Below are 24,407 nucleotides of genomic sequence, written 5' to 3'. Positions count from 1 at the left end.
TGCTTTACCTATCAGCCAACTGCAAAATGTTTAAAACACAAAATAGTTATGTCTTGTCAAAATATAGTCAAGTACTGGCATAACCAGGGCCAGAACTCAGGTTTCTTGTCTTCTGTTTCAGTGTTCTTTCCACTGCCTCCATAACTTTGTCTCTCTATGACTATTGAGAATGCTTGAGTATGATAAAGGTGTGAGATACAGAAAAATAAGTAGTATGTTAATCAAAAATATAAGCATGCTTGCTGAGTTGTATAAAACAAATCTGATAATCTACATTACTGTACATCATAATGGCCATGGTCTTCACCCCTAAATTGAAGCAATTGGATGACATGATCATTGACTACAAAATCACATGAAGATACATGAATACTTTCTGTATAAATATGAGACTCAAGTTGCAACATATGCATCTGTGATTGGACTTTAGCTGGATTGTTGGCTAATGCTCAATGTCAATTTTATAATGCAAATGACTATAAAGCTACCATTCTTTTTCGATGAAGTAAATAATCAGCAAATAGGTGTTGAATGACTAAAAGTTTTATGTTACTGCAATATTGATATGCACTGTTGTTTTCTCAAAGAAGATGATGAACCATATTGATTTAAGAACATAGCTTAGAAATCCCGTGGTTTTGACTAGTTAGAAAAATTCAAATATATTTATCCTGCTCCTTCTGTGAGCCTGACACTGGAGATAAAAAGGCAAAAAATTAAGTAATCCCTACCATCCAGGAGTTTATAATCTATTGAAAGAAACAACATGTACAAATAGATATTTAATGAATAGGTATATGTGTGTGTATATATATATATATATATATATATATATATATAAAATAGTGACTCTATCTGTGATATCATCAGTAGGAAGATTTCTTATTTGAGAGAGCTCTCTCTACCAATGCAGGTCAGCATCTTCTCTATATCTTTTAGTATTAAGAGTTACCTAGAGAAGTGAGAGGTTATGTTATTTGCCTACAGTCATATACAGTCAGAACGTGTATGATAATAGATAGGACTTCTAAGCCTTCTTAGTTCTAAAACTAGCTCTAATGTACATGCAGATAAACACATACAAATGTATGTATATACGCTAAATCCAAGGTAGTAGTTTGGTTGGTAGACCAGTAGTAGTTGGGGATATCAGGAACTATTTCACATATAAGATAGTGCTTGGACTTCCTCTTGAAGTGAGAACAAGGAAGAAATAAATGAAGAAAGAAGAAAGCGTTTCTATGAAGTAGCAGTGAAGGCCCAGGGATGGTGACTTTAAAAAGTACTGAAAAGGGAGGATATGGATAAGAGAGAAAAAGATAATTGAGCAGAACTGTAGAGCTTGGGAAGGGAACTATATCGAATTAGTCTGAAAAGATATGATAGGGACATTGTATAGGACTTTAAAAGTTAAGTAGAGGAAGCAATAGGCAAACACTAAAGTTTGTTCAATAGAGAAATGACATTATCAGATCTGTGTATAAGGAAAATCACTTCGGAACTGTCTAGATGGGACTTGTCTGAGTGGAGAGAGACCTAAGGCAAGATGACCAATTAGGGAATGACTCTCTTTATGTGTGGAAAGTGTGTGTGTGGTGAGAGAGAGAGAGAGAGAGAGAGAGAGAGAGAGAGAGAGAGCGAGCGAGCGCGCTAGCTCTTTGTCTTTCTGTTTGGGTTATTTTGTTTTGTTGGGGGTATTTTAAAGGAAATGAAATTTATTAGCATGTTAAGGAACTCTGCTTAAACTGGTAGCAGTGTCTTATCTCTATTTTTGTTCTATCTACCTACTCTTTTCCATTTATACTACTTTGCTTGGTGATCTTAGCAGCTCCCCTGGATTCAGTTATCATCCTTATTCAGGTGATCATCAAATCCATTTATCCAGCCTCTCATGACCTCCCATCAGTCTCACGTCTCCAATTACCTGTTAGAAATCTTGAGCTAGATGTCCTGTGATCATCTTAACCTGATTATGTTCCAAAGTGAACTCATTTTTTTCCCTTTAAAATATTTTTCTGTTTTCTGAGTTACTATCCACAGTACCACTGTTTTCCTAGTTACCCAAAATGACAACCTCAGTGTCATGCTCTATTCCTCACTCTTACCTATAGTGTTGAATGAATTGCCAAGTCTTGACCATTTTCCCTTCACAACATTTCTTGTATGTCCGTTTCTCTCCCTTTGACACTCCTGACACTCTGGTGTAAGCCCTCATCTCCTACTGGCTGGACAGTTGCAATAGGTTGCTGGTTGGTCTGCCTGCCACTAGTCTCCCCGCTCCAGTCCATCCAGTGCTCAGCTACCAAAATGAGGTTTCTAAAGCACAGATCTGAACATGTCACTCCTTAATAAACTCCATTTGTCGCTGTTAACTTGAAGATGAAATATAAAATCCCTTTGACTTTTTTTTTTTTTTTTAGGTTTTTGCAAGGCAAATGGAGTTAAGTGGCTTGCCCAAGGCCAGCCATACAGCTAGGTAATTATTAAGTGTCTGAGACCGGATTTGAACCCAGGTAATCCTGACTCCAAGGCCAGTGCTTTATCTACTATGCCACCTAGCTGCCCCCTCCCTTTGACTTTTAAAGAACTTTAGAATGTGGCCCCTTTCTACCATTCCAGGGTTCTTCTTCTTGACTCTCCTCTAAGTATCCTGTGATCCAATGACACTGACTTCATTGCTGCTCTACACAAATGACAGTCCATATCCAGATTATGTTTTCACTTGATGGCCGATATGCCTAGAATTCTTCTTTCTTCATTTCTGCTTCCTGGATTCCTTCAGGTCCCAGCTCAAATCCCATCTTCTACAAAAAAAGCTATATCCCCTTAATGCCAGAACCTTTCCTTTTTTATTATCTATTTCTCCTTTTTATAGCTTATTATATAGCAAACATAGTCATTTACATACTGTCTTCTGGCTTAGAGTGGGGGCTCCTTAAGAACTGGACTGTTTCTTGTAGCCCCAATACTTTGCACAGTACCTACACAAAATAGATGTTTAATAAATGTTTATTTACTTGATTTGAATATCTTGTTTGCAGTGAGATTTTAAGGACAAAATAGATTTGGAATTCAAACCTAAGTGGCTTTTTGTTTTGTTTTACTTCATATTCAATATTGTTTTCACTACATCATAATTATCCTTCTAAAAATTTCTCTATGAGTCTGTCACAAATACTCTGTAAACTAATCAAATCATACAACTATGGTATAGATAACTTATACTCAAAACTTAAATATTTGCATTTGAATTACTGATTCTATTTTCAATTAATAAAATTACTTGGACTCTATTGAGGTTTTTGCCCTTCATTTCTTATTATTTTCTTTTTTATCCTTTAGTGAAGCAATAATGCTGAATTTGCACATCCAGTTAGTTCTTGGACATTTTGTGCTTTCAGAAATCCAGGATCTTATTTCATTAAAGGGATAATACTATATAGCTTTCAGAATTGTCTTATGTGACTTTAAAGGGAATGAAATTACATTCATGCGGAAATAGTATGAAAACAAATTTAAATTATTTTAGACAAAGACCAATTAAGTGATTCCCCACCTTTCCAAAGTGTAATTTCTTTATTCCATTTGAATTTCCACATACAGAAGAAGGAAAAAAAACATATTTTAAATACTGACATCTAGAACTGTCACCAAATGAAAACAGATTTAAAAGATTTTCCCAAAGGGGATGTGATATAGAATGAAAATAGTAACATGAAAATATCCTTGTTGCAGTAAAACTATTTTCTTTCAAATGTGGATCTTCTGCATGCAAGCAGAAGATCTCAAATGAGTTCATGGTCCAAGTCCTAGGGATTCTACACCTAAGAAGCAGGAATTGTGGACCATAGTTTGACCCCTTTCCCCAAAGGACAGCAGCATCTATCTGTCTCTCCAGGATATTAAACCTTCAAAGGGTTGGTGGCTCATGAATCATTCTTCAAGTTAGAAATATAACTGACAATGACCTGATTTGGTCAGTCATAGAATTTTGAATAAGGCCCCACTGTTATCATGTCCTGCTAAAAGTCATTGTTAATATTTAATTCATTTTAGTTGTATTTTACATCTTTATTTGTTTATTTGTAACAATCATTTCATTTGCTTTCTTCAGGTTTTACCACAAACATAGTGGCTAAATAGAACTACTTCAGAGAGTGATTTTCCCCTACTTTTGGTGGAGTGTTCATATGCAGAATTTGTGATCTACAGTAATTCTTATTCATTTGGAATGTAGTAATTTGTTCCTGTCAGCACAGGCACTGTTTTGTTGTTTTAAATTGCTGAGTTTTGTTTTTGTTGGCATGCTCCCCAATACAAATTGAGCAGCTGACAAAAATCTATTTGTATGACAGTTCAATCTAGATAGGTGCTCTCTGTTGCCTAACGGTACAATTTGGGGTCCCCAAGATCAAAGCTGCCTGAATGCCAGGACTGGAGCGGAGCTTGTTCGTGTAGATAACAGAGGTAATCCATATTCCTCAGGTCCACAAATCAAACAAACAAAGGAGAAATATGTATGCACACCAGCTTGTTTGAGATGATTGTCTAGTAGCTTCTTTCTAATAACAAATGGGAATATCTAACCTATGAGAACAATAAGATTGCTGATATGAGAGATGCTTCTATTTGAAATTAAAAGGAAATGCCATATTGACTTATAAAGACAGACAGTAGTTTGTTGCTTAAAAATTTTCTCAGGATATGTTGGCTTTTGTTAAGGAAATTCTCTTTCCATTCTGTCTTACAACTATTCTGAAAAAGGTTGTAGCTTGAGCCAATGCTTCTTCTGTGGCTTTTAGAGTTGCCTGGGATGGAGTTGAAGGTGTCACTTTTCTTCTCTAAGATGAGTCAGGACTTTGCCCCTGCAAACTCCTCTGTATATCTCTCTAGGTATAGATGAAACTTTTCTGTGGAAGTTATTCCACAAATATAATTTGTGTGTAATTACCTGGTTGAAATGTACAATAGAAAAGGTCATAAGGAAAGAAATTGAGAATACTCTTTATTGCAATTTCCAGGAAACACGAGACCTTTATCTTTTCTGTGGCATAAAGTTTTTATACCTGTTTTTGTTATCTGCACATTTGTAGCCTATTCATACATGAATGTAAAGGTAAATCCTGGACATTTTATAAGCCAATTGGCAAAAGTATGTAACTATTCAAAATGATAGAAAAATACAAAAGACAACATCTATAATAAAATAACTTCTACGTAACTTCATCTAAGGTACAACTGAAGCCATTAAGAATCCTAGATATGGGGTTGAAGAGAGATTAGAATGAGGTCAAATTTGAGGGAGAAAATTCTCTTCAGGCTTTAGTTATACTTTGAAAGGGACCAGAGAAATAGATTGAAGAGGAAGAGATATTGGTTCATGCTAGGCTATGAAATTATGGTTTTAAAATGTTAAATTATAGGTAATATCAGAAAAAAGTTTTAGTTTTATGCAATAGTGAGCTAAAGTAACATTGTTTGACAGTAGAAGCAAAGAAGATAAACTATAAGTCCTAAATTTTTTAAATTTACATTTCTTTCCTTCCAAATATGTTTTATTCACTATATGATGATTTTTTTTTTTTGCCCTACTTCTCAAGTTACAATTCTATTTAAGGACTGTTCTGTGGTTTTAGATATTGAAAAAATAACCTAAGATTGATTTATAAAGATAACTCTAATTGAAAAATTAAATTATTCTATTTACAAGAACCAGGATAAAAGATTGTGACACAAGAGGATAATATAGAATTTTTTTAAAATATATAACATATTTTGAATATTATTTTATAATAATGTGCCATCTTGTCATAAAAAACTAATTTTGTATTCTGTAGGTCTAAAAAAGACTATAATTGCAGTGTAGAAATGATTTTGCTGTCTAGCATAATCAATATGTTCCTCACTGAAACTTATTAGATTCTGTTTTTATTTTAAATATTGCATAGGTATCTTAAAGATATAAAAAGCTATTGTTTGTTTAAGTATTTTGGAACAAAATGGTAAAAAAAATCTTCAAAATTTTTGTTTGCTTTAAAAACAGATTTGATGTGACTATATCATAGTAAGTAATAAAACAGAGTCCCATAGTATATAAAATTATGTAATAGATGCATTTTTTTAACACTTGCTTTTCTTAAGATCTTCTGGTTCTTTTAGAATGATAAAATTTAGCATCATGCATCTCAAGGTAGTTAAATGTCCCAAGATTCCATTGTATCCAATCTTTAGATGAAAATGATTCTTTTCTATGATATAGATATTTTTCTTGGCTTTGTTCAAGATTTCTAGAAGCTATATTAAATTAGTAGTGATAAAATCAAATCACAAGGTCAAAATAGAAAAACTTGTTGGATTTCACCAAATACCAAGGCAAGTTAACTGTATAATTTATAAGCACTCATTTGATCAGCTGCAAACTCAGAACCATTTTAGAAGAACATAATTCTTAGAAATCTTATATCACACATACCAATTTGCATTCATTTTATTATGTTATGACAGGCATATTTAGATATAATCTTCAAATATCAAATGTATTCTCCCAAATTCATCAACATGCAATAAGTATAGTTTCAAGGGAATAATCCTAACCTTGAACTTTAAGCAAGGACTTGAGCAAAAGTAAACCATGTTTATAGGGATGATTGCTTAGGAGAAACAGTCAATTAATTTGTTATCTTGCACTTTTATGGCTTTTGACTAAGCTTTTAAAAGGCATATATATGTGACAGTAATATGCCTACATGTATATTGTTTTGCATAAAATTTGGTATAATCTAGGTTTAAGATTTAAATCCTTCAACTACATTGTTAAAACATTGTTTCATCAAAAATGTGACTCTACTTAATGGACTTCAATCACAGTTGCCAATGCTCTTTCCATGATATTTCCCACTATAATAGATCTTAGTGGTACTATGCTATGTATACCCTGATGCTGCCTAGCAACAGGTGCAGGTACCCCTTTCACATGGCTAGGTAGCTAGATTGTTCTAGAATAATCTGAAAAACTTAATTTTCAGGAGTAACTAGTCACCTTCAAGGGTGGTTATACCCTGTAAGATTAGGCCTTTTATAAAATAAAAAACTCTGATGCTCCCCCAATAAATATTATTGACATTTATATGAATAAATATTGCTTTTTAAGTTTAACTTACCAACAAAATAATCATTTTAATGATTACTTTATTATGTGAAGTTAATATGGTAGAACATATTAGGAACCATGTCACAAAAGCATGAAGTTCTGTGGTTCTAGGAAAGAAATGATAAAATGTCATCTGGGTCTCAGTGTGAGCTAGTTAGTGTCTCAGGTGTACCTCATTAATAGCTCTGATGATGATTGTTTGTCTTTCATTATTGAAGAAGACCATTATATCATGGAGATGATGCCATGACAAGCACATGAATTAGAGTGAGGGGGGATTGTGCTAAGTCACCAGCCTCACTTTCTTCTCCAGAACTGTCTGGGTCCAGTGGCCAAATATGAACCAGGAAGACTAGCCATGGCCCTGGATGTGAGATAACTATTTCCCAGCTCTATGTCCTTTGAGCAAGTTCACTTGATCTGGACCTTGGTCTTTCCTTCTCTAAAATGGACTAGGTTTAGGATTTAAATTCTTTGATCCTCCAAAAGGAAAGATTCAAGGAATCCAGAAAACTAAGGTTAAGTCTTAGAAGCAAGATTGTAGTCAGATTAAGAGAATGTTATTTAGGAATCAAATTGGTACTTAAAAATGCTTGTTGATTGAATTGAATTGAAGGAATGGCTTTATTATCTTTAGTCATGCAAATAAAACCTTTTATTTCTACTAAAAGCTTATATGAGTTACTCTAAAATTATATTAATTTACATTTTTATTCATTCTGTCTCTTTCAGCTATGAATAGAACATCTCCTGAGTAGTTTACACACATGTGCCAGAAAATTTTGCTTTCCAATAGATGGTGTATTCAGTATTAAATTTTTAGATATTTTTACTAAAGTACAATTAATAAAATTGTTTTTTAGTTCACAATTAAAAAACACTTGACAGGATTAATTCATTTCTGTCCTGGGTTATATTATCCAAATGTTAGAAAATGTATGATTTTCTCATGGAAATTTGCTGGCAAACTAACATGAATATAGCTATAGTCACACTTTCTGCTTATAACAGAATCATATATTTATATATATATATATATATATATATATATATTTGTATATATTTATATATATATAAATTCTTAGAAGTACAACAAAATTATTCCTTCTGTTGCTTAAATATGAACCTGCAATTTCACATGTAAAATTAGAACTACTAAAGGGAGAAATCAGTGTCATGATTTCCTCACTTTCCCATTTTGCAGATCATGAAATTATATAGTAAGTAGAGAGTCTAGGTTCTCAACATAAGTAAAATTCAGTCCTGACTCTTGGAAATATTTATACAATTATTAATCCTTAAGTATTTCATTATACTTATTCTTATATTGCATTATACATATCAAATAACTAAAATATACAACTTTTATTAATTGGTAAAAATAAAGATAGTTACAAAACAAACATTTATGCCATTAAAATGTTAGAAATTCATTTAGTAATAATATTTTAGACTGCAATAAAAGGGCATATTTAGAAAAAAGAAAAAAATCCTTAGCTTGGTTTCTTCCCTCCCCTCTCCCCCTTTCCCCAAATGAATTCAGGACCGTGGCCTTTCAAATTAGACATCTCCTTGTGTTAATGCATGCCAAGATACAATGGGTTACAATTTCCTTACAGGTGACCTGTTTTCCCTACTATATTAGAAGGCAGGCTAGCATGGTGTGTTAATATTAGCCATCTAGGTGACATGAACATGGTCCATTGGTCATGCATAGGACTTGGTTGTTGTTTTTCTTTATTAAGTTATAGTGTTCGCCAACATGTGGTATGTTCAGTTTCATGGGAATGAGCTTGACCTTTAACTCTGAGCTCTCCCTTGAGCAGAAAGTAAACCATATTTTTAGAAGGATGATTGCTTAGGAGAAACAGTTTGGTACTTGCTCAACAAGATGACTTCTCTGCAATTATTTTGTATTATCATTTATCACTTAAAGTCTGATTTGGTCACACTATTGTTGTACAAGACCAGAGTTTCTAGCATTATGACATAAAAGCTATATAAAACCTTTTGGTGTACTACATGGCAATAGTTATTTATATATTTAAATACTCAGACTTAATTAGAGTAGTATAGGCATTTATTTTAACCAAATGACCACACAGTGGAAAATTTCAAATGTTTCACTGTTGATTAGCTTAATTATCTAATGTTTATTATACAAACAGAATAAGAATCCATGCATATTTGGTTTGAGGTTGAATTTTTCTGAAGGCTCCCCCCACCCTCATCTTTGGTCCTTTTTTTTTGTTTATTTGTTTTTTTGCAAGGCAATGGGGTTATGTGACCTGCCCAAGGTCATACGGCTAGATAATTTTTAAATGTTTGAAACTGGATTTGAATTCAGGTCCTCCTGACTACAAGGCTGGTGCTCTATCCACTACTAGAACCACCTAGATGCCCTTGTCTTTGGTTCTTGACACTAAATGACTACTTTTAATGTTTGTGATAGCTATACATGCTTATGCATGTCTATATATACATATATATCATATGTTATATATGTGTATATACACAAAGTTATTTCCTGATGTGTGGGGGTTAAAAATAGTTAAAAGTTAATACACAAAGAGCTATAACATATCTAGAAAATGAAATTAATTTGTTGACATTCTTTTTTTATGATGTTAGAGATGGGATATTTGATATCCAAATTGAAATTTTATCATCCTAATACATTATTTATCATCCTGGAAAGGAAAAATTGAAGATGTGCTTATGTATTGACAAAAAAACCCATTCACCCTGTAGTTTGCCTTGTCTTTACATCATATGTGTTAATTTTGACCTTAGTTTGACTAGATAGTCATTACAAAAAAGTACTGCAACAAGGATAAAAATTAACTTAAAATGCCAACATATTACTTGGTATCAACATGTAAAAGTTACATTACATGCCTTAATAATCCTCTTAAGATCTTTTTTTTTTTAAGATTTTTGCAAGGCAAAGGGATTAAGTGGCTTGCCCAAGGCCACAGAGCTAGGTAATTACTAAGTGACTGACTCTGGATTTGAACTCAGGTACTCCTGACCACAGGGCCAATGCTCTATCCACTGCACCACCTAGCCGCCCCTTAAGATCTTGTCGGTAGAGAGGACGGTTGTTGAGACTGGAAGTGAAGTGAGAAATGAATGCTTGTGCAATAAAGTCAGTATTTAATCTGGAATTGAGTGTATTTGAAAAATACCATCTCAATAGTATGATAGTTTTTTGGTAAACTTCAATAATATGTCATAGAAAATGAATAACAAATATTTGAATAAGTTAATGATAAATATTATTAGAGGGGTGTGGGATTTGACAAAGGTATCCAGAAGTATTAATTACAATAATTACAGCAAAAGTGATTGCATATAAATGCACAACAGTTCTTACACATTGTTAAATATATGTAGGCTGAAAATCATGGCAAAAACCTTTTAAAAGGTGTAGATTGAGTGCTTCATTTCTTTTAGACATGAAGAAATTCATAAGCCCCCCCCCCCCCCAATTTACTGGTTTGATTAGTTCCTGAGAAAACTTCTTTAGTTATAAAAATCATGGAGTATTTTACATCCACTATTTGTATGACAAATAAAAATGATAATAATAGGCATAACTAATGTTTGTGAATGTGGCAATTACTGATGAATGCAATTAAAGTAGAGGACGAGTTAAAGTATATCAAATAGAATGAAAGTTAAGTTGAAATTCTGTGATTCCAAGACTTAGAAACAATTGGGCACCTTTTTCTACAGTTATAGTTTATCTGTTTTACCACATAAAGCTACAGTTGTCTGTTATGAAGATGGTTTCTTCTCCATTCTCTTCCCTTCTGATGTAGCTGTATAGGTATTAATTTAGCAAGATATCCTGTCTGCCAGGTGTGGGAACTAGCTGATTTTATTGTAATACCAGATCATTATTTAATTCATATGCAACATAGTGCAGCACATGGAAAGCATTATAAATCTATTTACAATGTGGCTGGTCTGATGATAACATTGTATTAAATTCCCAGGTGAGGCAATTTAAGCAATTGCTTTGCCATGTGCACGCCATGGAAATTAACTTCTCGTATGCTTTAGTAATAAACCAACTTCATTGTTATGCTTATATTAGTGGTAGATTGTTGAATCCTCAGTCTGGTTACATGTACCCTACTTCACATGTAGAATCATACAGGAGGTGGTACAGCAGATCACAGTTCTTAATTAGTTTAAGCTAAGTTAATTCATTTTGTTTCTAATTTAGCAGTGCCTGTCCATGAACATATTCAGTTCAGTTGGGAAATGTTAAGGCTCGGGTCAAGTAGACAGATTGTTTCAAGCCAAATTGCCAGACAGAACTGAGCAAGTGTATCTGTTTGAACTTGGCTTTACGAAAATCAACCAATCAGTATGCAAAAATCTCGTTCATATACCAAGTGAGAACTGCCTTGAATCTGAAATTTCCCCTTGCAACCACAGGCTCATTTTTTTAGTCTCCAGAGAAACTTTGTGTCTCTAACTTCTTACATTAGATAACCAGTACTTTTAATTGTCCTCTATCTTTCTGGGCCTGCATGTAACCTAGAGACTTTCACTGAGTACCAGTGTAGTTGTCCTGATGGAATGAATAACATAATTTCACACAAAAACACAACTGAATATGAGAAGAAACTGTGGTATTTAACAAATTTTTGTGGAAAAATATTGTCAGTTGGAGCTTTTCAACCCATATGGCACAGTCCAGAAATTTCCCTGAATTACATCCTGCATAGAGCTCTCTTCTCTAGAAGCTCACATATGAAGCGCCAGCAGACAGTGGTAACTGACAACTAAGACTAAAAATGTTGACAATTTCTTGATTTGCCTGGTTAGCTTATGTATAGAAGTCATTAACTATTTATAAAATGCATTATGAATTGGGTTCCTTCAAACTAGAGCTGAGTGTGTGACATTTCCAGCTCAAATTCTCATGCTTGCATTTGGCTAAAGTACATATTTATATACAGGTGATAGAAAAGTAAAATTATTTTGGTTAGGATTATCTAATTATATATAATTCATTTTCAGTAATTTTGAATCAGGAATATTGACATACTCTGTAGAATATGATAAAGTTTTATTAGTTTTTATAAATTAAAGAAAAATCAAACCAGAGATTGGGGAAGAATAAAAATCCTAGTCAGGCAATGTATCATTCAAAAGTGTTTGCTCTTTTGAATTTGATTAATTTGTCTATTCTGTAGTCTAAAATTGTGCCCTTCTTTCTCCCTAATCAAACAATTACAAAGATAATATTTTAATTTAAAAATTTTTGGAAATCACTATGAGGGGGAAATGGAGACACCCCAAAATAGTATTTTTGAATAATAATATAAGGGCATTTTAATTTTAAACAAACCTCATAAGCCTATATATAATATATATATATATATATTTATTTAATTTTTCTATATCCTGTATTGCAGTGTTTCTTTAAAGTGCTCTTTCTGATATTTTAAATATGTGCTTTGCAAACAGAATAAAATTAAAAATGAAGTGTTTTGAGAGTACCATTTGTAAATTCTGCATCTGATTTAAAAAAATCAATTATATTACCCAGAACCATCAAAATGTTTCTTTTTGCCTAACAAAATGCAAACTAATGAGGCTTTTGAATAAACATATCTTAAATTTGAGGAAACTTGATCCCAAACAAGCTTACTAAGCTACTGTTGAGCTAAACACCTTAAGTCCTGGTCTTCAGATGACAAAATGAATGGTAACCAAAGCAAGATTGGATAGTTATTTCTATACACTTGTAATTTCCTCTCCTTTTTGAAGTATATCAAATAAAAATATGACAATAATATAATTGAACAATCTATGCCAATTTGTTAGCTTTTGGGTGAAAAAAGAGAAAAACAAAAACAATCTCCAGATGATATTCTTGCATACTGTGGAATGTTTTAGTCCCCTATAGTGATGAAATGAATAATTAAAACGGCAGCTCTGATACCACTGCCTGTTTAAAGGTTCTCATTTCCTTTAATGCTGTAGAATACTTTTTGCTTAGCTAGTTTGAAACTGCTGTGGCTGAGATCTCCAAATAGGCAAAAGAAAGATTTGGCTTGATTTCAATATTGTAGTAGGTCCCTGATATACTCTGTCCTTCTATTCAGCTTTAATTTCAACATGGTTCAGTATTAAATCAATAGGCATGGCTAGACAAGAAATAATTCAGTGAATGGGAACAGAGAAGAATGCTATTTGATAATGGTAATCAGGCGCATTCTGTATATTAATTGATTGAATTTGCTTTCCTATTGGTCCAAGGTTGAACTTCTCAACCTCAGGTTCTCTTTTTATAAAGATTCAATCATATTGTCTAAAACTTTTATCATTTGCCAGTGTACAATATCCATTTTACTTGATTTATTGCTTATAGGTTAAAAATATCTCTAAAACTACTTCTTCATGCATTATGAAAAAAGTACAGAATATTAACATCCTTATTTATATGTTCATGTGATATGATAAAAGGAGCACTAGACTTGAAGTCAAGAGACCTGTTTATTCCTGGTTCTATACCTGACATTCAGAACTTGGACAAATTATTTAATCTTTGTGGGGATGTGAGTTTCTTCTTTCTTAAGTGAAGGGAATTATAATATATGCTCTCTCAGATTACATCCAGCTCGATGATCCTTTCTTAAAAGTATCTTGATAATCCATTTTGCTGAAAAAGAAAGAGGTGTCATTAACTAATTTTAGTTACCATTTTGTATATTTTTGTTATTTATTAGTGTAACCAGACTAGCCGATCCACATTTAGTCATAACAAATAGTTTTTCCAGTACTTACTTCAGCAGGTAGGGAATTAGAAGTTATATTTCCAAAGGAAGGAATATATTGGGGGAAGGAAGTAGCTATTGGAGAAGTCATGTGACTATTTCCTAATCCTTTTCTTTAATAATGTCCTTGCTTCATCATTTCAGAAACAGAAAGAATAATGAACTGTGCTAGAAATAATAATGTTGAGGATAATAATGGATGGCTCCAGTTTAAGTACTTGTCCTCATGATTTCGTAGCATTTTCAAAAGTTTTTATTTGAGAAAAACAGAAAATGCTTATATAATACCTTTCATAATCAGAAAAGTTGACTGAATATAATCAAGGCAACTTGTCTTAACTTATTAGGATTATAAAATTTAAAACTATTTTGAATTTTACATGAACAACAACCTAATACATGAAAAGCATTTCCCTTTACCCCCTATTTTCTTTATCCTTTTCTTCTTAGACCATCACAAATAGACCTAGAGACATAAATGCATTCCTCAGTTTTAAACTGTATTATAAAATATTGGTTTCAAATGGGAAATGATTGAAAATTCTCCTTTCTATTTAATAACATTACAATGTTGGTTGATTTTGCATCTTGCAGGGAAAAGAAGATGATATTATAATAGTCAGTCATAAGCAAGACATAACTCAGAAAGATCATTTCTTGCTAGACTGCTAAAGACTTCCACATATCTTTGCCTTGATCACAACCAGGACACTTTTCACTCCTCAGATAACTAAAGTTCACTTAAATTTAATGACCTTATTTTAATGATATGCAATTGATAGTATGTAACTTTTAAAAATTCCAATAATAATAGTGAAGTATATCATTTTGTACTTTGGAGCTTATGGTTGATTTGTTGGCAAGTTACTGTTTTTTTTAGATGATTTTGATTTGAAACTCTCAAGTTCAAGAACTTTCAATAACTTTGACTTGCAGATTTTAGCAAATAGGTATCCATTAGGGGGCTCCCGAGGTTTAAGATGATCAGCCTTGATACCAATAATGCTTCGGCGCCTTTACTTCCTAACGCTTCTCTCTGTCTTTTTGTTTTGTTTTGTTTTACAGAAAAGGTCACGGATCGCCTACAGTGACGAAGTACGGAATGAGCTCCTAGGGGATGATGGGAATTCCTCCGAGAACCAGGTAGAATGCTAATCAGGAAACCCCGGTGGGTGGCTGGAGGGTGAAGGAGGTCAGTGGCACACTGGGCTTCTCAAGCTGCTCCTTAACAGCATTAGCAACAACTCATGTGGAAGTGATACTGTTTAATGCAAAGCTGGAGTCTTAATCAACTTCAAAATGTTTCTTGGAGATCTTACATTTAACCCTTTACCTTGTGATCACTGTCTGCTATCTTTAAAAAAATCTTTTCTTCTCTTTTCTTTATTATTTAGTACTTAAAGAATAACTTGAAACACAGTTTGCAGACAAAGACAAGGTCTTCACCTCAAACACAAGTAAAAGGAATAAAAAAGTACATAATACAGCTTTGATAATAAGGCATTATAATTAAATCAACACTTACAGGCCAAAGAAATAAGAGTAAATCTTAAACATTCAGCAGAGAAGAGTAAAATGCTTATTATTTGGCACTTTAAAAAATATTAATAATGAATTTACCAAAATCCAGATTTTAAGTATAACACTATGAGAGAAACTAAGACATTGAGATAGAGAGTATATTTGTTTAGAAATCATTTTTTTGAAAATTTATTATGTCACTGTAAAGGATCAGTATAATCCAAAAGAAAGCACGATTTCTTCCAACTGGGTCATATAGTTTTACTATCAATTCGATCTGGTGCCTAAATGTTCTAAATGTACCTAGTTTGATCATATTCTTGTTTTCTATTTTCTATATTTAAATTGTAGATATCTTTAGAATAAGAAATATACTTAATTAGTGCAGGTTAAATGTATGGCTTTAAAAAAATTAAGTAATCTCCTAAATGCATAGATTAACTGCAAAAAATTTCTCAAGTAGTTCTACTGCCTTTGACACTTCAGAAGAAATAATATTTAATAACAGTATATTAGCAATTGTCATAAAGATCCTTTGACCAAATTAAAAGGCATGTGACAGCTTTTTAGTAAGCTAAACTTGAAAATTGCCTTATAATAATTTGTTCTATAAATATTAAACTATTCCATTCTACTGAGTATATATATTTAGAGTCTGGTATATGTTTGCATGATGTTAATATCTATTTATTCCAATATTGATATTAGAAATCATAAAATGTAAAGACTTTACATGTTTGACTGGGATTTTTTTTTTCAAAATGAAGTATCACCAAACTAGATATATTTGCTTTGTATATAGTTTCTTACTTTTTCCCATTCCCCCCAAATCCCCTAATATTTAGATGTTATCAGCATGGGTTCAGACATGTAAACTTGTTAAGATATGACTTGGGATTTCAGGCCCTTGACTGAAATGTGAGAATACCTAAGAAAAAAAAAAGTGGTGAGTACATCAGACATAAAAGGGGACTTGTGATAAAGGAGGTTTACTCATAATAGATTAAATAATGTCTAAGGATAAGAAGAGAATATTCTCTTTTTTGGGTTGTTAAAGAAGGTTTAGTTTGTTCATAAGTATTTAATTTATCATGATTTTATTTCTATTTTTGCTTCAACAAAAGCATTATCTTGCCTTTAAACCTCCCAAATGATTGAATGCATATTTCCCATGTCAACTCCTTTAAAAACTATAGATCATCCCTTCATTTGAAACTGCTGCTTAATGTGGAAGAAACAGAGAAGGGGGAGTTTCTCCTTGATTCAAAATCCTTCTAAGAGATGTTATATTACTGTGACAGTGAACCCATTTTAAACATGTTCTCTTCTCTCCATGGACATTTTATGTGCCTCACACATTTGTCCCATATACTGTATGCCTGATTTTTTTTTAATGCCCAGAGAAAAGTAATCCACAAAAATGGGGTGTATTCATATTTTCAGAATGGTTCAAATTATAATCCTGTCAGTTTAAAGTGATTATGCAGAGTTTTCTCCTGAACTCAGATAAAGCAAGCTTACCAATTCTGAGAGTGCTTGGAAAATCTGAAGTTCACTTGTAAGGAGCTATCACTTCAATAAATACGGTGTGATATAGTCATGAGTAAATGTAACTGTTAGATTGTGACTTTTGTGAACTTTTCATTATGGTATTAAGAGTTAGGTGTGATAGCCACCCCCCCATTCAACTTTTGGGGGTATTTTGCTGCCAAATCACAGGTAATGAGGGAAATCATTGAACCTGGCATTTATGAAATGATTATTCTAGAGGGAAATATTCATACCTCTATCTCATCCACAAACAGGCATGACCACTATCTTACATTATTCTGTATTCACACTCTAGAATAAAAAGGGGAGCTATTCTTTTACAGCAAAGGCTTTAACTTGGCACTGAATAGAAATTGTCATACATCAATAGCTAAGAAAATAAGACGTATATTAGAACTAAATTGTACTATCATAAGTTTATTTTCAGAGATTTGATTAGGAAATATGTAATCTAATTTTTGGCATTCCAATGCTTAGATTGAACTTATTTAATTTAGATAAACATTTAAGAGATGAGCAGGGTGAGATAGTTAACTGAGCAGCATGCTTTTGACTTAAAGTTTACAACTTAAGATTTTTTTTAAAATTCAGACAAGAAAACATAATAAATTTGAGTATTTAAAATGGTAAATATGGCAAATAAAATACCAACTGCTTAATTATTGCCTTTGTAGTTATAAATCTTCCTGAGAGTGACTCTTTTGAGAATTTAGAAGACTGCACATACAATAGCCATTTCTTCCTTTTCTTTTAATACTTTACATTGAAATGATTGGTACCTAAAACTTTAATACTAATATGTGGGATTATGACTATCTAATTAACTATAAATATATTAATTTAATTTTAGGTATATAAAAACTTCAACTACTCCCCTTACTAAGGCATACCAAAGTTTCATAAATTAAGAATTAAAAAAAAATTTATATCTTTGATGTCCTTCATACTATTACACTACTTCATTTGACTCCATGCTGTTTTAAGAAAGTAATTACTTTGCTTTATACAAATTAATTCATTCCTGATTCAAATCCAATGAATGCAATCAGATGAGACTCATTTTTGATTTACAAAAGGGAAACAAAACTATCTGCTCTGCATATTAGAATTGCATCTGAATTATCAGCTTTCCCAGGAATGTCGTCTTAAGCACTATTACTCTATTATTTTCAAATCATATTTGCCATCCCAACTGGCAAAATTTATTAATGCCTTATAGGAACTGAGGTCTTGGGTATAGAAATTCTGTACTTAGAACAATATCTTCATTTTAATATGTGCTAATTATTTCAGTTTAGTGTGGGCCATTCCTTCACCCCAAAAAGAAATTAAAAGTTTCAATTGATGTCTTTTTGTATTAAAGTATGATCATGCGATGGACAGTTAAGTATAACTTTTACCATTTGAACTAGATTATTCCTTTATTTTCCACACACACACACACACACACACACACACACACACACACACACACACACACATATATATATATATATACAATGATTAATAATAAATCTATAACAATTCTAAATGTGTTAAAATTAAATATAGAGTAGCATATTTACTAATACTTGCTGAAATATTTGTGGCAAACCAGTATTTTGCTGAGATATGATTACTTAATTTCTTAATACAAGGTTCTCTTAAGTTCTGATTTGGACTTGCTGTGCATAAAGTGTGTTAAACTTCAGCTCCAGACCAGGGGGTGAAGTCGGTCAATTTAATTCCCCAAGATCTAAAGAAGGTCGGTATCATTTCATATAGCCCTGGCAGAGCAGATCATTACCAGACACAAATCTGTTCGTTACGTGCTGAGGGTTTATAGCAAAATAAATAGACTGTCATCATAAGTTCAGAAAATTGTGTGTTCGACCCACGATAATGTGTAAAGGGCGTTTAATAGAGTTCAGCATTTATTCGTTATCTGTATGCGGACAGAGACGGCAGTCGCGTTATCAGCTATAAAAAAATTTGGTAGTTTCCTCTATCACGTGATGCACCTTACACACACACACACACACACACACACACACACACACACACACACTCACACACACATAGAGCCGTGTGTGCGCGCACACACTGTCTCACATGCTCTGAGGCGCAGTTTTGATTTTAGTCACAGCAGAAGGCTTAACCACAAGAGATTCCACTGGTTCAAACCAGCGTAAACCAGATTTTTTTGGCCTACAAAGGAACAGATTACCTCTTGTATCAAATTCTGTATTGAAAAAAAAAATCTTTGTTTCAAAAAGAAATGTCAATTATCATAACCTAAAATGGTGGCCGTATGCACTTTAAATACATTCACAATTAAGCAAATTATGAACTCTTTGAAAACTAAATTTATTAGATTTGGGCCTAGTTTAATTGTTAATTATAAAAAATTTAACCATCTTTTGTTAATTTGAATGAATAGCTCTTAGCCTAAACTTAAAAAAAAAAAAAGACAAAAAACCCCTTCCATTACCTAGCTTAGCAGCAAATCCTGTGCGAAGCTTAAAGCCAGCCATGCAGCACAAACAAGATAGAACATTTTTTGTTTGGAAACTATTGAAAAAACAAATGGGGAGCATTTTTAAACACTCATTGATTATGGCAGGGTGGTATGCCCCAAATGGTCTCTATTGCAGAAGAGTAGTTTTAAACTTTGGCCCCTTAAGTATCATAGTCAACTGAAGAATGGTGACCCCAGAAAGAAAAGATAGCTATGTGATCGGCTCCCAGATCAACTCTGTTTGAGGCAAAATAATGTTTGCCTTTTTTTTAGGGTGAGGAAAAAAGGAAAAAGACCAATTTGTGATAGGCCAGGTACTTGAATTTAAAACTTAACTTCTTGGGTAAAAAATATTTTATTTTCTTATGAAATGATTAGAAGCTTTCATCTTACATACTGGGTGGTTACTGAGCCAGTGAGCTTGCTAGTTGTGTGTAATCACAACCACTTGTCCTTTTTGAAGAAGGAACAGTGAATTTTCTTAAAAAATAAATTCATTAGGCTTTCTTGATATAATACATTCTTGCTCCTCTATTTTGTGAAAGGATTCCATATGGTCTTATACATTGCTTCCTAAGATAAATGAAAAATTGGAATAATTTTGTGTTAATTGAATTGGTGTCAATAAATTAGTTATTAATATTAAGAAAACCATGTTATGAAAGTGCACATTCTTCTTGAGAGAATTTTGGCAAGCTAGTTCTACTTTTGTTCCTGAAACAATGATCAAATTTGATGGATTGTACAAGACTAGTATTTTAATAAATAGATTTAATTATTAGATTTAATAGCTAGTCTATTAGATTTGTGCAGCTTGTGAAATCAGAGGTCATAAATTAAATAGAGAAAAATGTGAGAATGCAAATTTCAGGGTTGTAGCACTTATATCTCCTTTATAATCTGTTGTGATGTGTCTGTTTCATGGTAGGAAAAAAATGGCAATCAGCTTCTATATTTTACTAACCCTTAGAATGATTTAGGACTCTGTCAAAGCAGCATATCAAAATGGATAAGCAAGATACTTGATCTATTTTCTTAAACTGTAAATAATTAAGAAATTCTGTATGTGGTTAAACCAATTTTTTTTAAAAAAAATTAAATGGCCAAAGTATCATGGAATTTACCAACATCATTGTTATGACAAGAACATGATTTTAGTTCGAAGAATCTGAAATAGAAATGAATTCAAAATACTTATTCTATAGAGTTAACTAAATTTGCAAAAGTACTTATTCAGATTGAAATTTAAAGATGTTTTAACAACAAAATATTGAGTTCACTTGCATCAGCTTACTCCCCGAAAAATCAATGCTAATAATTACATTTATTTTTAATATCAAATATCTTACATTAAATATCTCATTGCCTAAATGAGCATTTCCTTTCCTGACAGTTTGTTCATTTCTTAAAGAAAATATTACTACTTAATTCTATCCTAATAGAAGAATAATGATACATGTAGCTAATATGTAGTACTTTGATGTAACAGTTATTAACTATGAAATAGTATAAGCTAATAATCTGTTTCATTTGTTGGTAAAAATAGAAATTATTTGTCAAGACCTCAAATAGAGAAACATACTAAAAACTTGTATATAACAAAACCTCTTCAGTGGTACATTCTTAGAAGAGAGGAACAGTAAACTTTTTTTTTCTTTATAATATAGACTTCTATGAAGTCATTCCCCTTTATTTCATGATGGTGTCTTAGATGTACTTTAAAAGAGAATTTCACACTATTCTCTTTGTTTAATGTGACAGTGTGAGAAAGTGATCTTTATTCGTTCAAAAAACTCTGCGTGTAGTCTATGTTTAGGTTCTTTTAATGTGTTTGTCTGTGATTTTTAAATGCTAAACATGTAAACAGATAAATTGTCAATGTTAATTCTGTATCCTGTCATACAACTGATCTTTCTTTCCTGCCATTTCTTTCCTTTTTATCTTTTTTTTTTGGTGCGTTCACATTGCAGTTGATAAAATTACGTGAAGAGGTGAGTACTTTCTAGCTTTTGTTGTTGTTGTCTGGCTTTCTCATAAAACTGAGTTTCTAAATCTGAAGTATATCTCTTGGTTCAGTATTACAGGGAAATTGACAAAGCACAATATTGATTATGTTGCTTAAAACCATCTTCTTCTTTATGCCTTTCCTAAATAGCTATTTAAGAATACATACCACAATTCTTAATATTGTTTGATGCACAGTGGAAATATAGGCATAATCAAAGCAGAAAAAGGTATGGATGATAAAATTACATCCTAAAGCTATACCTGCATCATCTGTGAAATTTAGCATTTACTAAGTTGTAAAAACCACAGCTGTTATTTTTCTGAAAGTGATTGACTGTACAAATTTCTTCTTAACATTATAATTAGTTTTCTACTACTTAAAAAAAAAGAAAAATCTTTTCCTTACCTGGATATTGTTAAAAAAATACTTTCAGATCCTACTCATCTGTAATTTCACTTTGGGGAAATATGTCTGTATATAAATGCACCAGTGATCAATGTGCCTAGATTTCTAATTTTATCAATAACCTTAGTCATTGTTATTTAATAGGAAAAGAGCCTTAAAGGTGTCCTTATTTCTTGGAGTATGGTATTCTGTTTTATAGTACAGTTGGTCATTGCTCCAAATTTATTTGAAACCCAGCAAAGTTTTACATCACTGTTTCTTCTCTCCTCTCCATAGCAGTGAGGGATTTTATATTCTCTCAATCATATATGCTGTATGATAACAATTACTATTATTGTGATAAAGCATAATTGATCTTTGCCACCATCAACTTTGAATTGAAATAATAGCCAGTGTTATAGTTTTAAAATTAATTTTAAGTTTTGTATTGTTGTTACAATAGCAGTCAGATTCTTGTGTGCAGCTTAGTTTCATTGATGAGGAAGTTCTGCTACAATAGTTTCGTATTGTTTTAAGAATACTTCTACATTTCTGGGCTATAATAATGCTGATATATTAGTTTTAAACTACTTTTCCTAACCAAAATGCATTATTGCGGTAGTTTGATTAGTAAACAATAACTGGAAGGAAAAGAAGAAGAAATGTATGTAGATTTTCCTATCTTATTTCTGTGCCCTTTTCCTATTCCCTACACATAAACAGATGATTATGTTAAATGAATTTGTGTAAACTAAGTACTTATATATAATAAGATTACAAGAGACAATGGATGATTGATTCAAGCCTACTTCTCCATAGGATAGTAGTCTTCTTTAAGCATATATACTTCCAGGGGATATTGTAGGCCAAAATTTCCATGAATGTAGCATAAAAATTAATAAAATTAATATGAGGCCCCAAAATCTAGATTAATATAAAGAAAACAGATGAATCTATTTCCTTTAAATTTGTCAGGAATATGCTTTTCAAAATGTGTCATGTTGCAAATAACTAGCCTTTAAAGTATCAATATTTTGTCCAAAAGTCCTATATTTGTGAAGATCAATTGTGTGGCATTATATATATTAGATGGAAAAGTTGGATATATTGTATTTGCATTTTTAGGAAAAAGAAATATATTTTTAATATATCTCATTAACTTGCAATTCTTTTGTTTATGTTGGCAGTAACTTAAAGTTAATGATTCTTTGTGTGATTTTAGAAACAGTACTCTATTTTTGGAAATAGAATTAGATTATTCAACTAATGGAATTGTATCCTGCGAAATATACTTCTAACTTACTTTGCTATGGATAAAGTAGACTTTTTTCTAGTCTGGATTACTCTGCTGCCTCTGCCTTCGTTTATGCTGTATTCAGAGTACACATGATTCTGATAAGCTGTTGACGTTTTTCTTGTGAGGCTTCTTGATCATAGCTATCCAGAGCATCCATGCACTTACCTTTCAAGAAATTATGGTTTTCCATGTTTGGGGATAATATAGCATCTGTTTCCTTATCATTAAAATCCTCATTTTCTTTTCACCTATATTAATGGGGTAGTCTTTGGAAGCTGTGCTTTAGCATAAATCAAAATAAACTAGCTTTTACATTTCTGAGCTCTCAGTTTGAATCCTGCTCAGAGAATGACTGAATCACCAACATTCCATGTTTCCATAACTTTCTCATACTCTGTCTAAAACTCGTGCTCATTCACTTTTCTGCTTTGAAAAAGGCAGAGAAGAGGGTGAGAGAATTGGTTTGAGTGGGAGACTGGGCGGGGGGCAAGTTAAAAGCATCAGCTGCTACTGTAGTGAGTTGCCTTTCATTTTCAGAGGCCAGGGCAACACACAACTTAGGGGAACAATATAAAAAGCAGAACTAATACAAGGACTTGATTTTGGTCTGATTTAAGTGAAAAGGTTCTGAAATATCACATGAGAACCAACTCTAATATGGGTGTTGAACTAACTCTTCTCATGTGAAAATTTCTTATGGTAAAATTGGACAGTTTTAAAATACATTAAATTCCTCCAGATTTGTTGGATAGAATTGTACACATTGAAAGAGAATTATTATTTTAGATAACAACATTGCTTCATTTTAGTGTTAGTATGTCATATAATTTGGTTTTTGATATTTCATGACATTCAATTCTTTTTGTTTAAATGTTACAATTCTTAAAGTATTTTCATATAATTGAAATAAACTTATCTTTTATAGTGATCCACAAAGTTGATATTAATAGAAGCAAATGTTTCCTTTTAGCTTTAGATTTTCTTATACTTTTGTGATGTACCCAAATGTCAGTTTTCTTATCCTAGTTTACAATTTCATTTTATCTTTGATTTTGGATATCTGAGGATTTTAAATGAATTTTAAATGAAGATTAATTAATCTTCATTAAGATAGAAAACAACATTATGGAAAACCAGGATTCATAAGTAGGGTTTTTTTGGTGGCTTTCCCCTAAAATCCTTGGGTATGAAGACAAATT

The 24,407-nt window shown here is 32.2% G+C and overlaps 1 protein-coding gene and 1 long non-coding RNA gene across 10 annotated transcripts in view; one reads left to right on the top strand and one right to left on the bottom strand.

Moving 5' to 3' along the window:
• VTI1A (vesicle transport through interaction with t-SNAREs 1A) overlaps nt 1–24,407 on the top strand; it is a 406,811-nt gene that overhangs the window by 60,973 nt on the left and 321,431 nt on the right. For 6 of the 8 annotated variants that reach the window (XM_074233704.1, XM_074233707.1, XM_074233706.1 and 3 more), the window contains exons 4-5: nt 15,016–15,093; nt 21,490–21,510. In XM_074233704.1, coding sequence (XP_074089805.1) covers nt 15,016–15,093; nt 21,490–21,510 — 99 coding nt within the window. The remainder of the gene's footprint in view (nt 1–15,015; nt 15,094–21,489; nt 21,511–24,407) is intronic. The other 2 variants (XM_074233705.1, XM_074233709.1) reach the window with 1 other exon arrangement.
• Nucleotides 13,659–24,407, bottom strand: part of LOC141521282 (uncharacterized) — a 143,870-nt gene continuing 133,121 nt past the window's right edge. For both annotated transcript variants that reach the window (XR_012477881.1, XR_012477880.1), the window contains one exon: nt 13,659–13,835. This is a non-coding gene — a long non-coding RNA (uncharacterized LOC141521282). The remainder of the gene's footprint in view (nt 13,836–24,407) is intronic.

This window comes from Macrotis lagotis, chromosome 4, assembly GCF_037893015.1.
Source record: "Macrotis lagotis isolate mMagLag1 chromosome 4, bilby.v1.9.chrom.fasta, whole genome shotgun sequence".
NCBI classification, from domain to species: Eukaryota; Metazoa; Chordata; class Mammalia; order Peramelemorphia; family Peramelidae; genus Macrotis; species Macrotis lagotis.
The sequence above is the reverse complement of the archived record's forward strand: the minus strand, read 5'-3'. Positions and strand labels throughout refer to the sequence as shown.